Raw genomic sequence first — 11978 nt, 5'->3', positions numbered from 1 at the left:
CGACACCTTGTAGAGTCAATGCCCCAACGAATTGAGACTGTTCTGAGGGCCAAAGGGTGTTCAACGCAATATTAGGAAGGTGTTCCTAATGTTTTGTGCACTCAGTACAAATTGCACAAATATTATGTTTACTATTATATTTCCTTAACAAATAATGTTCTACACTCCTTTCAATACATAAAAAACCTAATTGTCTTGTTTCTAAATCGACTCTTCGATTAATTAGTAGTCGTCTATCCTTGCCTATACTCTGCTCCTTTCTGTTCGATTAGCTTTGTCTTTTTCAAGATGGCCGCCTAGCGTGCAGAAGTGTTGTGCAGTTATGTAAACATGTCACTATTGAGACTGTGTGCCTTATCGAAGTGTCTGAGTGGTCGAATATTGTTTGAAAGAAGTCTTCGTCGTGTGTCAAATGCTGGCCATTGCCACTACTTTCTTACACTCCGGAATAACGTTGAAAGACGAATATCAGGTAAATGTTGTTGTCCCTTGCGCTAGCTAACTTGTTAAGTCAACGGGACGAGTGCTCAAGCATGCAGGATTCATATTTCAGACAGTGTTGTCAGACCTGGAAAGCGCACAGAATATCACTTGTGATATGTCTCAATGTATACAGCTTGTTTGTAATGATGCATGATAAACGTTAGATAAATTAACTGACCAGCCACCCCCTAAATCCTGTCTTGATTTTTGTAGCCATGCAGCTAGCTAACGTTAGTTAGTGAACTTTGAAACAGTTAGCTAGCTATCATCATGGGTAACGTTACATTACTTAGACATCAGAGGTCGTTGGCTGATAAATGCCAATATATACATTTATTTTTAAGACGTTGCTAATCCATACTAAATGGCAAATGAATTGACTCAAGTCAACCATTTACCTATGAGTTGGAATGTTTTGAAATGGCACATTTTGTCCATGAGCCAGATCCCCCAGATTTGGGGCGTCATGTCTCATAGTGATTTTTTTTAAAGGTCCATGTCCCTAGAGTTGGAAAATGTGTGATAGCAGTGCAGCAATGGTAGCTTTCTGTGTTAACACTCTTTCATACCTCCATCCCATTCATTTTTCCAATAGGGATTTTAACCTATGAGAAAATGTCAGTATACAACAAGTTATTGCTCGCTTATTATACCCTTTAATCATTGGGCATTTTTTATTCACAACTATCCATCAGACACATTTTCAGGTAATTTCAGGTTAACAGAACTTTGACCTCTAGGGTATATACACAGTTGAAATCTGAAGTTTACATACACCTTAGCCAAATACATTTTAACTCAGTTTTTCACAATTCCTAACACTTAATCCTAGTAAAAATTCCCTGTCTTAGGTCAGTTAGGATCACCACTTTTTTTTTAAGAATGTGAAATGTCAGAATAATAGATTTATTTAATTCAGCTTTTCTTTCATCACATTCCCAGTGGGTCAGAAGTTTACATACACTCAATTAGTATTTGGTACCGTTGCCTTTAAATTGTTTAACTTGGGTCAAAAATTTCAGGTAGCATTCCACAAGCTTCCCACAATAAGTTGTGTGAATTTTGGCCCATTCCTCCTGACAGAGCTGGTGTAACGGAGTCAGGTTGTAGGCCTCCATGGTCGCACACACTTTTTCAGTTCTGCCCACAAATTTTCTATAGGATCGAGGTCAGGGCTTTTTTAGACATTTTGCCACAACTTTGGAAGTATGCTTGGGGTCATTGTCCATTTGGAAGACCAAGCTTTAACTTCCTGACTGATGTCTTGAGATGTTGCTTCAATATATCCACATCATTTTCCTCCCTCATGATGCCATCTATTTTGTGAAGTGCACCAGTCCCTCCTGCAGCAAAGCACCCCCACAACATGATGCTGCCACCCCCGTGCTTCACAATTCGGATGGTGTTCTTTGGCTTGCAAGCCTCCCCCTTTTTCCTCCAAACATAAAGATGGTCATTATGGTCAAACAGTTCTATTTTTGTTTCATCAGACCAGAGGACATTTCTCCAAAAAGTACGATCTTTGTCCCCATGTGCAGTTGCAAACCGTAGTCTGGCTTTTTTATTGCGGTTTTGTAGCAGTGGCTTCTTCCGTGCTGAGCGGAATTTCGGGTTATGTCGATATAGGACTCGTTTTACTGTGGATATAGATACTTTTGTACCTGTTTCCTTCAGCATCTTCACAAGGTCCTTTGCTGTTGTTCTGGGATTGATTTGCACTTTTCGCACCGAAGTACGTTCATCTCTAGGAGAAAGAACACATCTCCTTCCTGAGCGGTATGACGGCTACGTGGTCCCATGGTGTTTATACTTGCGTACTGTTGTTTGTACAGATGAACGTGGTACCTTCAGGCGTTTGGAAATTGCTCCCAAGGATGAACCAGACTTGTGGAGGTCTACAATTGTTTTCTGGGGTCTTGGCTGATTTCTTTTCATTTTCCCATGATGTCAATGCAAAGAGGCACTGAGTTTGAAGGTAGGCCTTGAAACACATCCACAGGTACACCTCCAATTGACTCAAATGATGTTTATTAGCCTATCAGAAGCTTCTAAAGCCATTAGATAATTTTCTGGAATTTTCCAAGCTGTTTAAAGGCACAGTCAACTTAGTGTATGTAAACTTCTGACCCACTGGAATTGTGATGCAGTGAGTTATATATTAAATAATCTGTCTGTAAACAATTGTTGGAAAAATTACTTGTCATGCACAAAGTAGATGTCCTAACTGACTTGCCAAAACTATAGTTTGTTTACAAGGAATTTGTGGAGTGGTTGAAAAATTAGTTTTAATGACTCCAACCTAAGTGTATGTAAACTCCCGACTTCAACTGTATCAGAATTACCTGTTTAAATGGCTTTAAATCAGAAACCCTGATACATTTTAAACGTATAACAAGTGGTTCCGAAAGGTCATGAAATCACATTTGAAATGATATGTATTATAACCAACTTTGATAGCACCAGCTACAACTATTGTTTTGTAAAATCACCCATATTGTGCCATTTAATATTAGAATGTTTGGAGCTTAGCCATAGAAATCCATGTAATGAGGCAGCTATGTTTTTGGATTGTAACTTGTGTGCAATTTGGTGCTTATTTCACTTAAGTTACAATCCAAAAACATAGCTGCCTCATTACATGGATTTCTATGGCTACACTTCAAACATTCTAATATTAATGGCACAATATGGGTACCATTTTGTATGGGTGCTCCAGCTCCTTCAAGTTGGATGGGTCCCGCTGGTGTACAGCAGTCTTTAAGTCATACCACAGATTCTCAATTGGATTGAGGTCTGGGCTTTGACTAGCCATTCCAAGACATTTAAATGTTTCCCCTTAAACCAGTTGAGTGTTGCTTTAGAAGTATGCTTATGGTCATTGTCCTGCTGGAAGGTGAACCTCCGTCCCAGTCTGAAATCTCTGGAAGAGTGAAACCGGTTTCCCTCAAGAATTTCCCTGTATTTAGCACCATCATTCCTTCAATTCTGACCAGTTTCCCAGTCCCTGCCAATGGAAAAACACCCCCCACAGCATGATGCTGCCACCACCATGCTTCACTGTTGTGATGGTGTTCTCGCGGTGATGAGTAGTCTTGGGTTTGCGCCAGACATAGCTCAATTTTAGTCTCATCTGACCAGAGTACCTATTCCCATATGTTTGGGGAGTCTCCCACATGTCTTTTGGCGAACACCAAACGTGTTTGCTTATTTTCTTCTTTAACCAATGGCTTTTTTCTGGCCACTTTTCCGTAAAGCCAAGCTCTGTGGAGTGTACGGCTTAATGTAGTCCTATGGACAGATACTCCAATCTCTGCTGTGGAGCTTTGCAGCACCTTCAGGGTTATCTTTGGTCTCTTTGATGCATCTCTGATTAATGCCCTCCTTGCCTGGTCTGTGAGTTTTGGTGGGCGGCTCTCTCTTGGCAGGTTTGTTGTGGTGCCATATTCTTTTTGGAGAGCTCCTTGGTATTCATGGTGCCGCTTGCTTAGTGATGTTGCAGACTCTGGGGCCTTTCAGAACAGGTGTATGTATACTGAGATCATGTGACAGATCATGTGACACTTAGATTGCACACAGGTGGACTTTATTTAACTAATTATGTGACCTTTAAAGGTAATTGGTTGCACCAGATCTTATTTAGGGACTTCAGAGCGTAGGGGGTGAATACATATGCACACCCCACTTTTCCATTTTTTATTTTTTTAGAATTTTTATTATTCTTATTTATTTCACTTCACCGATTTGGACTATTTTGCGTATGTCCATTATAGAGGTCGACCGATTAATCGGAATGGCCGATTAATTAGGGCCGATTTCAAGTTTCCATAACAATCAGAAATCTGTATTTTTGGACACCGATTTGGCCGTTTTTTTTTTTTACTCCTTTATTTAACTAGTCAAGTCAGTTAAGAACACATTCTTATTTTCAATGACGGCCTAGGAACGGTGGGTTAACTGCCTTGTTCAGGGGCAGAACGACAGATTTTTACCTTGTCAGCTCGGGATTCAATCTTGCAACCTTACAGTTAACTAGTCCAATGCTCTAACCACCTACCTCTCATTGCTCTCCACGAGGAGCCTGCCTGTTACGCGAATGCAGTAGAAGCCAAGGTAAGTTGCTAGCTAGCATTAAACTTATCTTATAAAAAACAATCAATCAATCATAAATACTAGTTAACTACACATGATTGATGATATTACTAGTTTATCTAGCGTGTCCTGCGTTGCATATAATTGATGCAGTGCGCATTCGTGAAAAAGGACTGTCGTTGCTCCAACGTGTACCTAACCATAAACATCAATGCCTTTCTTAAAATCAATACACATAAGTATACATTTTTAAACCTGCATATTTAGCTAAAAGAAATCCAGGTTAGCAGGCAATATTAACCAGATGAAATTGTGTCACTTCTCTTGCGTTCATTGCACGCAGAGTCAGGGTATATGCGATAATAATAAACGTTTTGTTTTCGAAATGATAGTTTCCGGATTCGACCATATTAATGACCAAAGGCTCATATTTCTGTGTGTTATTATGTTATAATTAAGTCTATGATTTGATATTTGATAGAGTAGTCTGACTGAGCGATGGTAGGCAGCAGCAGGCTTGTAAGCATTCATTCAAACAGCACTTTCGTGCGTTTTGCCAGCAGCTCTTCACTGTGCTTCAAGCATTGCGCTGTTTATGACTTCAAGCCTATCAACTCCCGAGATTAGGCTGGTGTAACCAATGTGAAATGGCTAGCTAGTTAGTGAGGTGCGCGCTAATAGCGTTTCAAACGTCACTCGCTCTGAGACTTGGAGTAGTTGTTCCCCTTGCTCTGCATGGGTAATGCTGCTTCGAGGGTGGCTGTTGTCGATGTGTTCCTCGTTCGAGCCCAGGTAGGAGCGAGGAAAGGGACGGAAGCTATACTGTTACACTGGCAATACTAAAGTGCCTATAAGAACAACCAATAGTCAAAGGTATATGGAATACAAATGGTATAGAGAGAAATAGTCCTATAAATACTATTTTAACTACAACCTAAAACCTCTTACCTTGGAATATTGAAGTCTCATGTTAAAAGGAACTACCAGCTTTCATGTTCTGAGCAAGGAACTTAAACGTTAGCTTTTTTACATGACACATATTGCACTTTTACTTTCTTCTTCAACACTTTGTTTTTGCATTATTTAAACCAAATTGAAGATGTTTCATTATTTATTTGAGGCTAAATGGATTTTTATTGATGTATTATATTAAGTTAAAATAAGTGTTCATTCAGTATTGTTGTAATTGTCATTATTACAAATAAAAATAAAATCGGCCGATTAATTGGTATCGGCCTTTTTTGGTCCTCCAAGTATCGGTATCGGCGTTGAAAAATCATAATCGGTCGACCTCTAGTCCATTACATGAAATCCCTTTACAAACCATTTAAATTACAGGTTGTAATGCAACATAATAGGAAAAACTCCAAGGGGGATGAATACTTTTGCAAGGCACTGTATATAGTAATTCTCACAACAATCTTACAGATCCTCCATGGACATCACAACGAAGCCATTTCTCAGCTCTGATCCCAAAGAAAGAGGGTGGGAAAAAACGAGTATGGGAACCATATCAGCTGTTAGATGGTATGTAATAAATTCCTTTCATCATGCATGTGATCCCTCAAATGCTTTTACATGTTTGTTTTCTATTATATCACAATGCTAGTATTTTCTCTGTCTCGTTCTTTTTTCCAGTGCTTGAAGCCAGAATCCAGCAACTCCAATCTGACATTGTTTTAGATGTCCAACATGCAAAGGTACAATTTGTCAACGCTTCCAAGTCGGGGAGAGGGGCTTCTTCAGGGCAGAGTCACAAAAATGTTTCTGGGGTGAGGACTGAGTTGCCCAAGGTGGGACAGACTATTAGTAAGGGAGGGGGCAAAGATGCTTCAGCCTCCAAATCCCGCTGGATGGAGAAACTGATTCAGGAGAAGACGACTAAAACAAAGAAACTGAACCTGAAGCTAGGCATAGAAGATAAACCTGTGAAAAGCAGAAAAGGAAAACTGATGCTACCAGGTACCGCACAAAAAAACATATCGACAAAAGCAGGAAAAAAGACTGCATCGACCTCTAAAAAGAGCAAGACTCTGAAAAACCAAGAGCCAACTGCAAACCAAGCACACACTATGGCAGATGCACCGGTTGCTGCTGCAACTGTGCCTATTAGAAAAGCCAAAGGAAAGGGGAAAGCCTCAAAGGAGCCGGCTCCTGAGTTGTCTGAGGCCAGGGACCAGGAGCTGGCCGAGGTGGAGAGGAAGGCGGAGGCCAAGGCCCAGGAGCTGTCTGAGATGGAGAAGTTGGAGAGGAAGCTTAACCAGTGGGCTATGTCGGCCAGCCCGGAGCTCGTGCAGGATAACAGCGAGGCCAGGATGTACGAGGGTGTCCAGCTTAGTGTGCATTGCTACCTGGAGGCCTGTGTGGTCTGTGGCGACATTGACCGAGCCCAGCGCCTCCTGCTCACTCACCACCGCATGATCAGCCGACGCAACCTGCTCAACATAGGACTCTACAACGTCATGATGAGGGTCTGGGCCAAGAAGGTAAGTGCTGCTCACTCTTGTATTAGAATTCTACAATTCTAATACTTTGTCTACACAAGTCTCTAAATTCTGCATTACCTCCTTATTCTCCATGTGGACAACTGCAGGGCTCTTTGAACCAGATTGGACGTATGTTCATTCTGGTAGAAGAGGCAGGTCTGAAGCCTAACCTCACCTCCTACTCTGCTGCACTGGAGTGTATGGGTCAAACCCATAACTGTTCTCCAAAGGTCATCAACAGGTAGGCTAACCCACAGACAGCCATTTACAGAACCTAACTTATAACTGTAACTCTAGGTTCATCTGGAACTTGTTGACATTAGGTAAATATGATAATATTTGACTGTTAAACAAAACAATGCCTAGACTGCTTTAAATGTGTATGAGAATTCGTTGTGGTCTTGGATGATTTATTACTAGATGGCCAGTGCATTTGTAGCCTGTGTTTCCCACTAGATGTCAGACTCTCCTATTAGCTTTGCGGTTAATATTTCTCTTTATTCTAGCCGCCTCTGTGATCCAGTGTTAACGAGCGTGTCTAGAGATACTGGGATTTCAACACTGTTTAAATATGAGATCATCGCTATTTCTACCCAGTCAAGCACCAGGCCACTCAATACCCTCTAGTCTAGAGGATGCTGCCATTATATTTCCTGTAATACGTTGTTGCGTGGGGCATTTTTTGAGGGCTGAGCACGTAGGCCAGCTGTATGTGGAGAGGTGTTATGGGTGCCAGCGAAGCGTCTTTCCTGGAAGTGAGGAGGCGCTAGGCAGGCATCCTGAATGAGAAGTCTCCATTGATGAGTGATATTGCATTTAGGCCAGTGGTGGTGTCGGTGACTGCATGCTTCCTCCAGACAGATTTATTGCATGACATTTAGCATGGCGGCACACATTGTGTATACTGATATGTGTATTGATGTGTTTACAGGGCTCATCTGTGAAAGAGACCATGGTCTCAGCATGACTCACTGTCAAAATAAATGTTAATATAGACCTAGTCCTGGAAGAGGGAGAGAGATCTCGCTATATCTTAATGAATGTCCCTATCTGATGTAGGCCAGGACAATCTGCTGGCTGACTATACAGAGACCGGGCCAAATGGATTTCAGTCAGGCCAAATGGATTGTGATTGATACTGTATGTGTTTGTATGTGTTAACTTCTCTAGGGTAGGGGGCAGCATTTGGAATTTTGGATGAAAAGCATGCCCAAATTAAACTGCCTGCTACTCGGGCCCAGAAGATATGATATGCATACTGATTTGGCAGGCGAAAACCTGAGAAAAATCCATTCAGGAATTAGTTTTATTTTTGGTTTTGTGGTTTTCTATGCATTGCCATGACAGTATCCATTGACTTATGACTCAAATTGCACGTCCTGTGGCTTCCACTAGATGTCAACAGTCTTTAGAAATGGTTTCAGGCTTGTATTCTGAAAAATTAGGGAATAAGAGCAGTCTGAATGACTGGACCTGCAGTGTCACAGAGATTTTTCATGCGCGCGACCAGATAGAGTGCCTTTCTTGTTTATCTTTTATATTGACAACGTTATTGTCCGGTTGAAATATTATCGATTATTTAGGCTAATAACAACCTGAGGGTTGAATATAAACATCGTTCGACATGTTTCTATGAACTTTACGGATACATTTGTCTGCCTGTTTTGACTGCGTTTGAGCCTGTGGATTACTGAAGAAAAGGTTTTCAAACCTGAGGTTTTTGGAACATTTATTGAGTAAATGAATGTCTTCTGAGTGCACCCATATGAAGATCATTAAAGGTAAGGGATACATTTTATCTCTATTTCTGACTTGTGTAACTCTTCTACTTGGCTGGTTACTGTTTGTAATGATTTGTCTGCTGGGCTATGTTCTCAAATAATCGTAAGGTATGCTTTCGCCGTAAAGCATTTTTTAAATCTGACACCGTGGTTGGATTCACAAGAAGTTAATCTTTAAACCTATGTAAAATATGTTTTGTTTTCTGAATTTTTACAATTAGTATTTTTGTATTTGAATTTGGCGCCCTGCAGTTTCACTGGCTGTTGAAGAGGTGGGACGCTAACGTCTCACGTACCCTAGAGAGGTTTTAACAACCTGCTGTCAGTAATTTGATTATGCTTATTGGACAAGGAAATAACAGTCTGTTTGGAGGCTTGGTGGAACTCAATTTGTCAATGTCAATATGCTGACTAGAACGTTAGGCTAATTCATTCAAAAGAAGATTTAAAAAAATATCTGCAAAAACTGGCTGGTAATGGATTCATGACACAGACTGTTCTATCAGATTTGGTTTCTAGCCTTGTTGTGTAGAACTGCAGGTTGTTTGAATACAGAGTCACGGCAGAGAATCCTGAGTCAGTCTTGGTCAGTATGCGGTTGTGGTGAAAGTGATTTCCTTTCGAGTGGTCTTTCAGACTATCATGACGCTGACCCTCTTGTCTCTGGCTATCCCGCCCTACTCTGCTGTCCCCCCTGAGGATGTCACCCTATGCAGTGTGGCCCAATGACAGAGCATGTTGCAGAGCAGTAGGGGTGGATAGGGCCAGCTGGTTGGTCCATCGATCACTGTATCGTGATACCAATGACATTGTCAAATCAAATCAAATCAAATTTTATTAGTCACATACACATGGTTAGCAGATGTTAATGCGAGTGTAGCGAAATGCTTGTGCTTCTAGTTCCGACAATGCAGTAATAACAACAAGTAATCTAACCTAACAATTCCACAACTACTACCTTATACACACAAGTGTAAAGGGATAAAGAATATGTACATAAAGATATATGAATGAGTGATGGTACAGAACGGCATAGGCAAGATGCAGTAGATGGTATAGAGTACGGTATATACATATGAGATGAGTACTGTAGGGTATGTAAACATAAAGTGGCATAGTTTAAAGTGGCTAGTGGTACATGTATTACATAAAGATGGCAAGATGCAGTAGATGATATAGAGTACAGTATATACATATACATATGAGATGGGTAATGTAGGGTATGTAAACATTATATTAAGTGGCATTGTTTAAAGTGGCTAGTGGTACATTTTTACATAATTTCCATCAATTCCCATTTTTAAAGTGGCTGGAGTTGAGTCAATATGTTGGCAGTGGCCGCTAAATGTTAGTGGTGGCTGTTTAACAGTCTGATGGCCTTGAGATAGAAGCTGTTTTTCAGTCTCTCGGTCCCTGCTTTGATGCACCTGTACTGACCTCGCCTTCTGGATGATAGCGGGGTGAACAGGCAGTGGCTTGGGTGGTTGTTGTCCTTGATGATCTTTATGGCCTTCCTGTGACATCGGGTGGTGTAGGTGTCCTGGAGGGCAGGTAGTTTGCCCCCGGTGATGCGTTCTGCAGACCTCACTACCCTCTGGAGAGCCTTACGGTTGTGGGCGGAGCAGTTGCCGTACCAGGCGGTGATACAGCCCGACAGGATGCTCTCGATTGTGCATCTGTAGAAGTTTGTGAGTGCTTTTGGTGACAAGCCGAATTTCTTCAGCCTCCTGAGGTTGAAGAGGCGCTGCTGCGCCTTCTTCACAACGCTGTCTGTGTGGGTGGACCAATTCAGTTTGTCCGTGATGTGTACACCGAGGAACTTAAAACTTTCCACCTTCTCCACTACTGACCCGTCGATGTGGATAGGGGGGTGCTCCCTCTGCTGTTTCCTGAAGTCCACAATCATCTCCTTTGTTTTGTTGACGTTGAGTGTGAGGTTATTTTCCTGACACCACACTCCGAGGGCCCTCACCTCCTCCCTGTAGGCCGTCTCGTCGTTGTTGGTAATCAAGCCTACCACTGTAGTGTCATCCGCAAACTTGATGATTGAGTTGGAGGCGTGCATGGCCACGCAGTCGTGGGTGAACAGGGAGTACAGGAGAGGGCTCAGAACGCACCCTTGTGGGGCCCCGGTGTTGAGGATCAGCGGGGTGGAGATGTTGTTACCTACCCTCACCACCTGGGGGCGGCCCGTCAGGAAGTCCAGGACCCAGTTGCACAGGGCGGGGTCGAGACCCAGGGTCTCGAGCTTGATGACGAGTTTGGAGGGTACTATGGTGTTAAATGCTGAGCTGTAATCGATGAACAGCATTCTCACATAGGTATTCCTCTTGTCCAGATGGGTTAGGGCAGTGTGCAGTGTGGTTGCGATTGCGTCGTCTGTGGACCTATTGTGTCGGTAAGCAAATTGGAGTGGGTCTATGGTGTCCGGTAGGGTGGAGGTGATGTGGTCCTTGACTAGTCTCTCAAAGCACTTCATGATGACGGAAGTGAGTGCTACGGGGCGGTAGTCGTTTAGCTCAGTTACCTTAGCTTTCTTGGGAACAGGAACAATGGTGGCCCTCTTGAAGCATGTGGGAACAGCAGACTGGGATAAGGATTGATTGAATATGTCCGTAAACACACCAGCCAGCTGGTCTGCGCATGCTCTGAGGACGCGGCTGGGAATGCCGTCTGGGCCTGCAGCCTTGCGAGGGTTAACACGTTTAAATGTTTTACTCACCTCGGCTGCAGTGACGGAGAGCCCGCAGGTTTTGGTAGCGGGCCGTGTCAGTGGCACTGTATTGTCCTCAAAGCGGGCAAAAAAGTTATTTAGCCTGTCTGGGAGCAAGACATCCTGGTCCGCGACGGGGCTGGTTTTCTTTTTGTAATCCGTGATAGACTGTAGACCCTGCCACATACCTCTTGTGTCTGAGCTGTTGAATTGCGACTCTATTTTGTCTCTGTACTGGGACTTAGCCTGTTTGATTGCCTTGCGGAGAGAATAGCTACACTGTTTGTATTCGGTCATGTTTCCGGTCACCTTGCCCTGGTTAAAAGCAGTGGTTCGCGCTTTCAGTTTCACGCGAATGCTGCCGTCAATCCACGGTTTCTGGTTTGGGAATGTTTTAATCGTTGCTGTGGGTACGACATCGTCAAT

The 11978-nt window shown here is 42.6% G+C and overlaps 1 protein-coding gene across 1 annotated transcript in view; it reads left to right on the top strand.

The window, feature by feature from the left end:
* Nucleotides 1-270: 270 nt before the first annotated feature.
* LOC139578299 (uncharacterized) overlaps nt 271-11978 on the top strand; it is a 49259-nt gene continuing 37551 nt past the window's right edge. Inside the window, 4 exon segments of the mRNA XM_071405706.1 lie at nt 271-472; nt 6001-6099; nt 6211-7058; nt 7166-7299. Coding sequence (XP_071261807.1) covers nt 331-472; nt 6001-6099; nt 6211-7058; nt 7166-7299 — 1223 coding nt within the window. The 5' untranslated portion in view covers nt 271-330.

Source organism: Salvelinus alpinus, chromosome 6 (genome assembly GCF_045679555.1).
Source record: "Salvelinus alpinus chromosome 6, SLU_Salpinus.1, whole genome shotgun sequence".
Classification (NCBI taxonomy): Eukaryota; Metazoa; Chordata; class Actinopteri; order Salmoniformes; family Salmonidae; genus Salvelinus; species Salvelinus alpinus.
Note: the sequence above shows the minus strand (reverse complement) of the source record. Positions and strands in the feature narration are given on the sequence as shown.